This window comes from Bison bison, unplaced genomic scaffold (assembly GCF_000754665.1).
Source record: "Bison bison bison isolate TAMUID 2011002044 unplaced genomic scaffold, Bison_UMD1.0 scf7180017864168, whole genome shotgun sequence".
Classification (NCBI taxonomy): domain Eukaryota; kingdom Metazoa; phylum Chordata; class Mammalia; order Artiodactyla; family Bovidae; genus Bison; species Bison bison.
Window position 1 is genome coordinate 2,474,441 of NW_011494740.1, and position 13,099 is coordinate 2,487,539.

General features: G+C 39.5%; 1 protein-coding gene across 2 annotated transcripts in view; it reads left to right on the plus strand.

Moving 5' to 3' along the window:
- Positions 1–10,995, plus strand: part of LOC104990059 (transmembrane protein 45A-like) — a 115,902-nt gene extending 104,907 nt beyond the window's left edge. For both annotated transcript variants that reach the window (XM_010841956.1, XM_010841955.1), the window contains exon 6: positions 10,576–10,995. In XM_010841956.1, the coding sequence (XP_010840258.1) occupies positions 10,576–10,669 (94 nt within the window). In that variant the 3' untranslated portion in view covers positions 10,670–10,995. The remainder of the gene's footprint in view (positions 1–10,575) is intronic.
- Positions 10,996–13,099: the final 2,104 nt, after the last annotated feature.

The following is a 13,099-nucleotide window of genomic DNA, read 5'->3' on the forward strand; positions in this document are numbered from 1 at the left end:
AGAAATCCCAGGGCTGATCTCCTTAGAATGGACTGGTTGGATCTCCTTGCAGTCCAAGGGACTCTCAAGAGTCTTCTCCAACACCACAGTTCAAAAGCAACAATTCTTCAGTGCTCAGCTTTCTTCACAGTCCAACTCTCACATCCATACATGACCACTGGAAAAACCATAGCCTTGACTAGATGGACATTTGTTGGCAAAGTAATGTCTCTGCTTTTTAATATGCTGTCTAGGTTGGTCATAACTTTCCTTCCAAGGAGTAAGCGTCTTTTAATTTCATGGCTGCAATCACCATCTGCAGTGATTTTGGAGCCCAAGAAAATAAAGTCTGACACTGTTTCCACTATTTCCCCATCTATTTGCCATGAAGTGATGGGACCGGATGCCATGATCTTCGTTTGCTGAATGTTGAGCTTTAGGCCAACTTTTTCACTCTCCTCTTTCACTTTCATCAAGAGGGTCTTTAGTTCCTCCTCACTTTCTACCATAAGGGTGGTGTCATCTGCGTATCTGAGGTTATTGATATTTCTCCCGGCAATCTTGATTCCAGCTTGTGCTTCATCCAGCCCAGCGTTTCTCATGATGTCCTGTGCATACAAGTTAAATAAGCAGGGTGACAATATACAGCCTTGACATATTCCTTTTCCTATTTGGAACCAGTCTGTTGTTCCATGTCCAATTCTAACTATTGCTTCCTGACCTGCATATAGGTTTCTCAAGAGGCAGGTCAGGTGGTCTGGTATTCCCATCTCTTTCAGAATTTTCCACAGTTTATTGTGATCCACACAGTCAAAGGCTTTGGCATAGTCAATAAAGCAGAAATAGATGTTTTTCTGGAACTCTCTTGCTTTTTTTGATGATCCAGCAGATGTTGGCAATTTGATCTCTGGTTCCTCTGCCTTTTCTAAAACCAGCTTGAACATCTGAAACTTCACGGTTCACGTATTGCTGAAGCCTGGCTTGGAGAATTTTGAGCATTACTTTACTAGCATGTGAGATAAATACAATTGTGTGGTAGTTTGAGCATTCTTTAGCATTGCCTTTCTTTGGGATTTGGGTACATACTTCGACATAATTTGAGTACATACCTCAAAGGTCATATATGACAAACCTACAGCTAACATTATACTCAACAGTGAAAGGGTAAAGGCATTTCCTTTAAGATCAGGAACAAGAGAATGATGTCCATTTTTGCCACTTCTATTCAACATAGTTTTGGAAGTCCTAGCTATGGCAATCAGAGAAGAAAAACAAACAGAATCCGAATTGGAAAAAGATGATGTGAAACTGTCATTGTTTGCAGATAACATGATGCTATATACAAAAAATCCTAAAGATCCTATACATAGAAAATCCTAAAGAAAACTACTGGAGCTCATCAATGAATTTGGTCGTTGCAGGTCACAAAATTAGTACACATAAATCCGTTGCATTTCTATACACTAACAATGAAAGATCAGAAATTCAAGAAACAACCCCATTTACCATCTCATTAAGAAGAATAAAATACTTAGGAATAAACCTACTGAAGGAGACACAAGACCTATACTTTGAAAACTATAAGACTTATTTATTTCATAACTGGGAAGTTTGTGCCTCCTGATACTCTGCATCTATTTATGCCCACCTCTCCACATTCTGGCAACCACCAGTCTGTTCCCTGTATCTATGTGTTTTGTTTGTTCATTTGTTTTTCCCATCTCACAGATAACTAAAATCATATGGAATTTTTCTTCCTCTATGCCTTATTTCACTTAACATAATACCCTTAAGGTCCAGTCCATTCTTTTTTATGGCTGAGTAATATTCTATTACATAAAGCATAAAATAGTATAAACTTATATAAATATCTTAGTTGAGCTAATTTTTGTGTATGATGTAAGACAGTGGTCCAGTTTTACTCTTTTGCATGTGGCTATCCAGTTTTCCCAGCACTATTTTTGAAGAGACTGGCCTTTCCCTACTTTGTATTTGTGCCTTCTTTATTGTAAATTGACTGCCCATATTATGTGTGGGTCTGTTTCTAGGCTATCTGTTCTGTGACATCGATCTTTTTATGCCAATATCGTACTGTTTTGATTTTACAACTTCATAGTATAGGCTGAAATCAGAAAGCATGATTCCTCCAGCCTTGTTCTCCTTTGCAAGAGTGCTTAGGCTATTCAGGATCTTTTGTGATTCCATACATATTTTAGGACTGTTTGTTCTATGTCTATGAAAAATACCTTTGGTAATTTGGTAGGGATTGCATTGAATCTATAGATTGTTTGGGGTAATATGGACATTTTAATGATATTCTTCCAATCCATAAGTATGGAATATCTTTCCACTTATTTGTGTCTTCTTCAATTACTTTCATCAGTGTCTTATAGTTTTCAGTACGTAGATCTTTCATCTCCTTAGTTAAATTTGTTTGCATGTATTTTATATTTTATTCTTTTTGATGCCAGTTTAAATGGGATTTTTTTCTTAACTTTTCTTTCTGATAGTTCATTGTTGGTATATAAAAACATGAGTTTGCATATTAATTTTTTACCCTGCAACTTTACTGAATTTATCGGTTCTGTTTTTTTTGGTGGAGTATTTAGGGTTTTACATTATATATATATAATGTGTGTGTATATATATATATATAGTGGTTTAGTCTCTAAGTTGTGTCCAACTCTTGCAACCCCATGGACTGTAGCCTGTCAGGCTCCTCTGTCCATGGGGATTCTGTAGGCAAGAATAAATGGAGTGGGTTGCCATTTCCTTCTCCAGGGGATCCTCCTGCCCAGGAATTGAACTCAGGTCTCCTGCATTGCAGGCAGATTCTTTACCAACTGAGCTATAAGGGAAGTATATAGTATCATGTCATCTGCAAATAGTAACAGTTTTACTTCTTCCCTTTCAATTTATATGCTTTTCTTCCCCTTGCCTAAATGCTCTGAGTTACAATGCTATTTTGACTAAAAGTGGCGAGAGTAAGCATCATTGTCTTGGTCCTGATTTAAAGGAAAAAACCTTCATGATTTCATCACAGAGTATGATGTTACCTGTGAGCATGTCATATATGGCCTTTATTAGGTTAAGTATTTTCTCTTTATACCCACTTGTTGAGAGGTTTTTTAAATCATAAATGCATCTATTCATATGATTTTAATTATTTTTTGTTAATGTGATGTATCATATTATTGATTTGTGGATGTTGAACCATCCTTGCATCCTTGGAATAAATCCCACTTGATCAGGGTACATGATCCTTTTAATGCAGTCTTAAATTCAGTCTGCTAATCTTTTGTTGAAGATTTTAGCACCTATGTTCATCAGTGATATTAGCCTATAATTTTATTTTCCTGTGTGATATCTGTCTGATTTTGGCATCAGGGTAATGTTGGCCTTGTGAAATGAGTTTGGGAGCATTCTCTTCTCTTACATTTTTAAAAAGTTTGAGAAGGATAGGTATTTAAATCTTTTTTTAATATTTGTACTGTTTACCAGTGAAACCACCTGGTCTTGGACTTTTCTTCATTGAGAGTTTTTTGTTTGAGATTACCGTTTCAGTCTTTTTCATAGTAATTGACCTATTCAGATATTTTATTTCATGATGGTTCAATCTTGGAAGATGTATGTTCCTAGGAATTTATTCATTCAGTTCAGTTCAGTTGCTCAGTTGTGTCCGACTCTTTGGAACCCCATGAATCGCAACATGCCAGGCCTCCCTGTCCATCACCAACTCCCAGAGTTCACTCAGACTCAGGTCCATCGAGTCAGTGATGCTATCCAGCCATCTCATCCTCTGTCATCCCCTTCTCCTCCTGCCCCCAATCCCTCCCAGCATCAGGGTCTTTTCCAATGAATCAAGTCTTCGCATGAGGTAGCCAAAGTATTGGAGTTTCAGCTTTAGCATCAGTCCTTCCAATGAACACTCATGACTGATCTCCCTTAGGATGGACTGGTTGGATCTCCTTGCAGTCCAAGGGACTCTCAAGAGTCTTCTCCAACACCACAGTTCAAAAGCATCAATTCTTCGGCACTCAGCCTTCTTCACAGTCCAACTCTCACATCCATACATGACCACAGGAAAAACCATAGCCTTGACTAGATGGACCTTTGTTGGCAAAGTAATGTCTCTGCTTTTGAATATGCTATCTAGGTTGGTCATAACTTTCCTTCCAAGGAGTAAGCGTCTTTTAATTTCATGGCTGCAGTCACCATTCATTACTTCCAGGTTATTCAATCTGTTGGTGTTTAACAGTTCATAATACTTTCTTAATCCTTTGTACCTTTTTTTTGGTATCAGTTGCAATTTCTCCTCTTATATTTCTGATTTTACTTATTTAAGTCTTCTCTTTTTTTCTTAGGGAGTAAGTCTAAAAGTTTGCCAATTTTATCTTTTCAAAGAACCAGCGGTTTGTTTCATTGATCTTTTCTATTGCTTTTTTAGTCTCTATTTCATTTACTTCTGCTCTGATCTTTATTATTTCCTTCTTCATAATAACTTTGGGCTTTCTTTGTTCATTTTTTCTAGTTCCCTTAGATGTAAAATTTAGGCTGTTTATTTGAATTTTTTCTTATTTCTTGAGGTAGACCTGTGTTGCTATAAATAAATTTCATCTTAGAACTGCTTTTGCTGTCTAGGTTTTGGTATGTTGTATTTCCACTTACACTTATCTCTGGGTAATTTTTAATTTCTCCTTTGATTTCTAACACTGGTGCTAGCAAGTTAGAAAAAGAGTGCAAAAATGGTGGCTGCTAGTGCTGGCACTAGAAAAGTAGAGGCCGAAGAAAGCAAAAATGGAACCTGCCAGTGCTTCCATCCCTGGAGAGAATCCTAACAGATTTCTTCCTTGTTAGTAGATGCTCTAAGGTTAGGAAATGAATTCCATTCATGTATGGTCTAGACACTTTTCAAACTGTGGCTTTTATGTTGTATGGTCAAGTGGGTGAGGCTGCATGCAAGCCCTTTCACAATGGAATCTCTATTCCTTACACCCCTTTGGTTCTTCTCGACATCAGCCCTGTTGGTCTTTCAAAGCCAGATGTTTTGGGGCTCATCTCACCAATGCAAGTCCCAAGCGTTTGGGTGCCTGATATAGGGCACAAATTCTTGCTCCTCAGGAAGCTCTGTATCTGTGAGGTCTCTTTGATTGTGAGTCTTCACACTGGGGATGGGGTCTTTGACGGGACCATGTCTCTTGCCTCTTTTACCCATCTCATTGTGAACCTTGTCCTGTGTTGTAGAGGAGCTTTTTCGCTAGTTTTCAGGGTTTTTTTTTTTTTTTTAATAGGAAATTGTTCTTTATGTAGCTGTAGATTTGCTGTGTCCATGGGAGGAGGTGAATTCAAGACCTTCCTAGGCTGCTATCTTGAACCACCTCCCCCACTCACTCTTGTTCTTTTTATTATTCCTCTAGTTCTTGTTCTCCTTCTTCTGTATCAAAAAGTGTATAAGGTATAGACCCTATGGGGAGAGAGAGACAGTTTAAATATAGTACGATAAATGGAAATAGTGTAAGAATAAAGCACTATTGGAACACAGAGGAGGCCTCCTCACAATTGAGAATTAAACTGAAGCTTGAAGGATTGTTGGAATGAAAGAAGCGAGTATGGTTCATTATTATTTCTATTAGCATAGTAGGTAATGCCAAACCACAGTTGGCCTGGCTGATTCCAACTATTAATCATGCAGGCTCCAATCCTTCAGACTTTAGCATTGATTGAAGATTGTTCTATATCTATGGTCATCGTATAGACATGAGCTGTGTGTGATTATTGAGCACTTGACATGTGCCTGTGCTGTACTTAGTCGCTCAGTCCTGTCCAACTCTTTGCAACCCCATGGATTGTAGTCCACCAGGCTCCTCTGTCCATGGGGAATCTCCAGGGGATCTTCCCAACCAGGGATCGAACCCAGGTCTCTTGCATTGCAGGTGGACATGTGCCTAGTGCCACATTAATTTTAATTAATTTAAATATTCATATATGCATAGTGATACCATATTGGACAGTACACATCTAGCATGTTCTCTAAATCCCTAAATTACAGTAGCTGATTCTAGACCAGAGGGGTCTCAGACTCTGCCTGAACTAGCTTTCTAGTCCTTTCTCTAGACATTTACCCAGGTTATCTCTCCTGCTCTGTGCTTCTTTGAGCTTCACTGCTAAAGAGCTTTGGTGTTGTGTCTCTGGGTGAGGAAATCTTTTCCTGGTCTAGCTTCTATTATGTCTCTTGTATATTTTGGGTCAGCCTACCTTGATCTGTAGTTACCCCCTACTTGAGGTCTAAGTTTCCTTTATGGCTAACATGGTAAATAATCCACCTGTAGTGCAGGAGACATGGATTGGATCCCTGGGTCAAGAAGATCCCATCAAGAAGGAAATGGCAACCCACTCCAGTATTCTTACCTGGAGAATTCCATGGACAGAGGAGACTGGCGGGCTATAGTCCATAGCGTCACAAAGAGTCAGACACAACTGAGCGACTAAGCACAGCATAGTACAGAGGTCTAAGTGCCATGGGTGCTGGCAAATTCTACCTTCTCCCTGAGTGATTTCTATTGGTCCTTTTCAGTTCCCTCAAAGCATGTGTATGTGCTGGTGGTTAAGACTCACTCTGTCATTGAGTGAAACTTGACTTCTTCCTCTGTTGTTTTAGGCTGACTTCTGGGCCTCATCTCCTTAGGGGCTGTGCAGCCTCCAAGAATAAAGCCAGCATTCAAGCAATCTCTCTACCCCATGTCAGCTCCCATCCAGAGCCAAAAGAAGACTATTGTCTCTTCCTGTTTCAAAAACCTTCAGACCACTAATGAATCTCTTATCCACCTATAGTTTTCTAGAAACCAGAAGCTCCATGTTTACTGTTTCAGTTGCCTCTCCTTACCCAGAACCTTTGACTTATTGACCACATAGTTACATCTACCTGGCATATCCTAATTAAATGCCCATCTCTCCTGTGAAAACTTCTGTGATTGTTTTAGTCTTTGCTTATCTCCCTTCAAGAGTTTTGCAGTACTTTAGTCTCTAATACACATTTTAACAGTTGTGATCTATCTTGTGATATTTACTATTAGCTCAGGTTAGTCTTATCTGCTAACTAGATTGTTCACCTGCAGGAAAAGACCTTTTTTCATATCTCTCACAGCTTTTGTCATACTGTCAAAATTATATAGGTACTCAATAGACACTTATTTCTGTTTTAACAGATCTGTTTCAGAACTACTCAAATAGTGTTCAGTTGTTTGGAAATCATGTTTTATGTGCTTTTAAGTTTCACTCTCATATTGCTCTTGAAATATTAGGCCAAGAACTTGTGTTCTAATGTATTTTTATATAACATTAAGCAATAGCTTAAAGAATATCATGAAGAATATATACTAACTTTCAGTGAGGTCATATGTAGTTCCTGTAGTCATGAAGAGTTTTGAAAATCTGTTCATCATGGTTTGACTGTGAACTGGATTGTAACTCAGTCACAGCTGATGGGTTTTGAGGACATTCTATCAGAATTTATTTGACAGAGCACAAAGATCACCATGGAAACAAAACTGGGTTATGAAACTCCTACCTCCCAAATCTCTGAAAAATGAAGGCATGCTTTTCAGCCTTCCAGAATAATGATTTAAGGATTGCCTCATCTAGTCCCATGCCTGCTGTTGTCCTCATGACAGCTCATAGGACAGACCTATCTTTATGAAATCTTTGTTGTATTTCATATATAATACCACTGTGGTACAGAACTATTTCAAAAGCCCCTCTGGATGGATGGAGAAATATTACCCATTTTCAGGTTGGTCTTCAAGGAGACGACTCTTGTGAGCCATACTGAAGAACAAAATAGAAGTGACAAAATTCATATCAGATTGTACCTTTGCCTTTTGAAAGTTTGATTTCCAGATCGACTCTGGAAGTATATACCCAGAGTCTCAGCTCTGCTCTTATATTAACTGAAGAGAACATGTGGGAGCAAAAGCCCAGACATACCCTGACCTTAATTTTCTGCACTTGCATGATTCTAGGAACTAAAAATTACTTGCATTTCCTTTTATTACTCTATCTCCCAATCTGATACCACCCTAGTGGCAGAAAGTGAAGAGGAACTAAAGAACCTTTTGATAAAGGTTAAAGAGGAGACCCAAAAAGCTGGCTTAAAACTTAACTTTCAAAAGCCTAAGGTCATGGCATCTGGTCCCATCACTTCATGGCAAATACATGGGGGAAAAATGGAAAAAGTGGAAGATTTTACTTTCTTGGGTTCCAAAATCACTGTGGATGGTGACATGAGATTAAAAAATGAGATTAAAAGCCATGAGATTAAAAGATGCTTGCTCCTTGGAAGAAAAGCTATGACCAACCTAGACAGCATATTAAAAAGCAGAGACATTACTTTGCCAACAAAGGTCTGTAGAGTCAAAGCTATGGTTTTTGCAGTAGTCATGTATGGATGTGAGAGTTGGTCCATAAAGGAAGCTGAATGCTAAAGAATTGATGCTTTCGAACTGTGGTGCTGGAGAAGACTCTTGAGAGTCCCTTGGACAGCAAGGAGATCAAACCAATCAATCCTAAAGGAAATCAGTCCTGAATATTCATTGGAAGGACTGATGTTGAAGCTGAACCTCCAATACATTGGCCACTTGATATGAAGAGCTAACTCATTGGAAAAGACCCTGATGCTGGGAAAGATTAAGTGCAGGAGGAGAAGGGGGTGACAGAGAATGAGATGGTTGGATGGCATCACCAACTCAATGGATATGAGTTTGAGCAAACTCCCTGATATAGTGAAGGACAGGGGAGCCTGGCATGCTAGAGTCCATGGAGTTGCAAAGAGTTGGATACGACTTATGACTGAACAACAGCAGCAACAGATACAGCTCAGAGAGCAGATGTGGGGAACAGCAGGAGTCCTTAGATTCTGTGTTAACAATTAGTTGGTAATAAGTAGACAGTTATTTATTTTCTAGGAGTCATCAGGAATAAATCTAGCGAATGAAGTAACTAATTAATTCCTTTCATTTAATGCATATTCAGGTTTTGCAATATGGAGGTGACTGTGTGGGATTAAAAATGACACACTGTCCCAGTTGTCACCTTAGTTAGAAGTATTAGCCTTTCATGATAATAGTGCATTGAAGAGTTGAGGACATTGGGAGCAAGGTCAATAGTTAACTAATTATCAAGCCAAGTGATTTTGAGTAGTTTTTCTTGGCTCTTGATAAGTCAATAGATGTTAATGATACTGCTCCGTTGTGTGTTGGAGGAATTAATGGTGAGTTGCAAGTGACTGAAGAATTACCTCTGGTGGCCACCTGGTGCCAAGAGCCAACTCATTAGAGAAGACCTTGATGCTGGGAAAGGTTGAGGGCAGGAGGAGAAGTGGGTGATAGAGGACGAGGTGGCTGGATGGCATCATCGACTTAATGGACTGAGTTTGAGAAAACTCTGGAGATAGTGAAGGACAGGGAAGCATGGCGTCCCAAAGAGTCTGACACGACTGAGTGACTGAACAACAACAGCAAGATGAGTAATATAAACTCCTGGAAGACTGTTCCACAAGCCCATTAAATCATTAAATATGTGGTGAGGCACTGTGTACCAGACGTCGTTCTAGACACTGACAAGAGTTAGGGCAGTAAATAAGATGAAGTCTCTGTTCTTAGGAAGTTCATACTCCAGTGAGATCCAGAGCACAAGTAAAAACTAGGTATATTGTGAGGGGTGGGCCAGACCTTCAGTGGGAGAAGAAAGGCAGGAAACAAGTGTATAGATACAGATAGGCTAGTGACATTTTTTCAAAAAATGAGAATGATTTTATTTATCAGTTTGTTTCCATATTGTATATTTCTGAAAGTTAGCTATGTTTTATTGACATAGTCACAGCGAGATGTCTTCACAAATAATCCTGTACAGGAAAAGCTTTACCTAGTTTTTATTATATCAGAGAACAAAAGAGCCTGCTGAGTTTCTGCCACCAAGAAGTTTCATATCTTCCAATGCCAAAATGATAATTTCCCAACCACACCTACAGATTCTCTTAATCTATGCAAATAGTTAGAAGAATAGAGGTCACTTCTTTCAACTTCTGAATGCATCCAGGCCCATCACATGCAATAGAGCAGCTTGGGGCCAGCACAGAAGCAGCTCTCTGAAGACTGCTGCAGTCTTCAGAGAGCTGTAAGGGCTGCAGTAAGGGCTGCAGTACAGCCCAGGCTTGACATGGGGCTCGACGTGGGGAAGGAGATGCCTTTGTGTGCTTCCTTCTTAGAGAGGGCTTCTTTAACACACACCTGAGCTCTTTTGTCTGGGCTTACTTCAGAGATTCTCTTGCTTGTTTTAGAAATTATTAAAGTTATAAATTTTGAATATGATGCAAACAATCATTACATATTAGAGCTTTATTGTGTCTGTTTGCTCCTATGCAGCTTTAATCCACAAAATGTTCACAGGTAGCTCCAAAGACAAATAAAAGTGATTTTTCTTTTGGGGGGTACCTCTTCCATTTGCACAGATAATTTGGAGTTTGTTGTATTATAGATACAGATAATTTGGGGGTTTAATTTTAAACAGCATAATACAAGATGATTTTCATTCTGTCTTCAGGTTGGTTAAATCTCGATTTACGAGGTTCTGCCCCTCAGAAGTTGGACTCCTGAAAAATGCTGAACGAGAACCAGAATCAGAAGAAGAGATGTGACTTTGATGGGCATCCAGTCTTTCTGGATGAAAATTTTCTTCTATTATTATTAGTCACAGATTTGCCTTTTCACGTTTTGTTTGGAAAACAATCGGTTGAGAATGATTCTTGGTGTCACGGTGTTGGGGGCTTGGAGTGGCTCTCCTCAGGTTAGCTAAAGTGTGATGCCCACATTCTGAAAAATATTTGTTTTATTTGCCTTATAGATATATATGCTCAAGGTTCCTGGGCTTACTATCATTTGTAACTCATTATAGATGGAATTTCAATTGTTTTATCTTCTTGCTACCTTGAGAAATAAATGAATGCATGGACCTTGATTCAAACACCTTAGATATTTGTTTTTGTCATTCAACTGTATCCCACCCTTATGTTATGATTCCTTTTCGTGAGACATCTCTTTTTGTAGCACCTGTGTTCTCCCCTGGAAAAAGCAAGCTGGAAGTCATCCTGTGGTGCACTCTCTTAAAGAGAAAAGGGCTGATCCACGGTTACAGAAGGGCACATGGTGAAAAAGCCATGGAAATCTAGGAAAGGAGAGTTAGGATGTTATCCACAGCAGGGAAAAAATCATCACATGCCTTTGTATGGCCACCACGCCATCCACTCTGCTGAAATAACTGAAGGGTTAAAACAAGGAGAAGCCTTTTATGGAATACAAGGGTAAACAGTCAGTGCCCCTCCCTCGTCAGTAGACTAAGTAGCCCCCAGTGGAGAGTCAGAAATCCTTTCCCATTCTAGCTTTACCATTCACCAGCCTGTAGGGTTTTAACAGTTACCATAACTCTCTGAAGTTAGGGAATTGAATTGCATGAGTCAGTTTCCAGCTGGCATATTTTATGAATCTAGAGGCTCTCAGACAAAATCAAAGCTAATTTAGTACGTATTAGAAAGGCCAGTCTGTGCTGTGACAGAAAAGATAAGGAGCACCGCAGGAGTCTGTGACGGTTAACTTGAATATGAAGGAAAAGAGGCAGTCTAGCAGACAGCTGGAGGTGACACATGGGCAATTACAACCCAAAGCTCCCTGGCATTCCAGAAGCACTGACAAATCTTGAAAGTCACCTCAGTCTGGTCTTATCATATGACACTAAGGAGGGAGGTGAGTGGATTCTTTAGGTCAAAGAACTAGATATATTTATTTTTTTCATGTAAGGGCTAAAAAGAGCTGGGGACTTCTTTGGTGGTCCAGTGGCTAAGATGTCATGCTCCCAATGCACAGGGCTTGGGTTCGATTCCTGGTCAGGGAACTAGATCCCACGTGTCACAACTAGGAGTTCACATGCTGCAACTAAAGATCCTGCGTGCCACAGTGGTCCTGAATACTGCAAATAAGAGCGAAACAAAGAGAGGAAGGAAGGAAGAAAAGGATAATAATAAAAAGCCGATGTGATTGCCTAAAGGTTTATTTTGACCAATGCAGTAGACCCTAGTACCTCTCTGACATGCGAAATGCTCACACACTGTGGTCCCAGATTATCATGGCATTCTGCCCCACGTGTGTCTTATATCTTGGATTTCTTCCCCTTGCCCAGCAAGTTTCTATGATTTTGGCAACTTTTTATTTCAGAAGAGTAAGCTGTCAACTGCAGTTGCATGAAAATGGCATCCCTGGTACCTAGCCTGGAGCAGGAACTCTAGGATGATTAGCATGAGTGAGATTAAGGCTGGAATTTTGAAAACTAAGTGTAAATATACTACGAGTCTTTACGAGAGAGCAGAAATATCCACTCCTGCAGTTTCTGCACAGAGAGAACACAAGTGAGTTCTCAGAGGAAGAACTTCTAGTTCAGGTCTAAGTTCATAGTTTGGAGCTATCTGCCTCTAGTCCCTGCAATGAGCAATAAATTAAACACCATTATTATAATTTTATGGAACCTTCACCAAAGAAGGGATAAAGGAAGAGCATCCTCCATTACTTTTGTTTGTATTTTATCTTGACTCTTCCAAAAAACCAGCCTCAATGCCCGAGCTTTTGCCAAACCTCTTCATAGGTATCCCATGCTTGACATGCCATAACCAACGGAAAGAGACTCTAAATAACTCAGTGCAATATCAACATGGCTGTGGATGTGGTAATACCTCCTCAGCTATTTTTGTGACTTGTAACTGCCTTTTCTTATGAAACTGCAGCCTTGCATGGCACCAACTGCCAGCTCATTGGTGAAGCAGGAGATCAGGTTATGACCATCTTGGTGTCCTCCTCATCATGTAACTCAGGGCTCATTAGTTAAGGTTGTAGTAATCATATCTCGGATGTGGATTAAGAAGGTGATGCAAGAGTCATGGGGGACTGCAGGAGCAGCCAAAATAAAAGCTGAGAAATGACAAGCTCTCCCAGTACAAGGAGTCAACAGATTTAAAAGCATGAAAAAGAAGTTCATATACAGGGAGAATAAATCCAGAAATTCTATATTGTATCTAATGTGA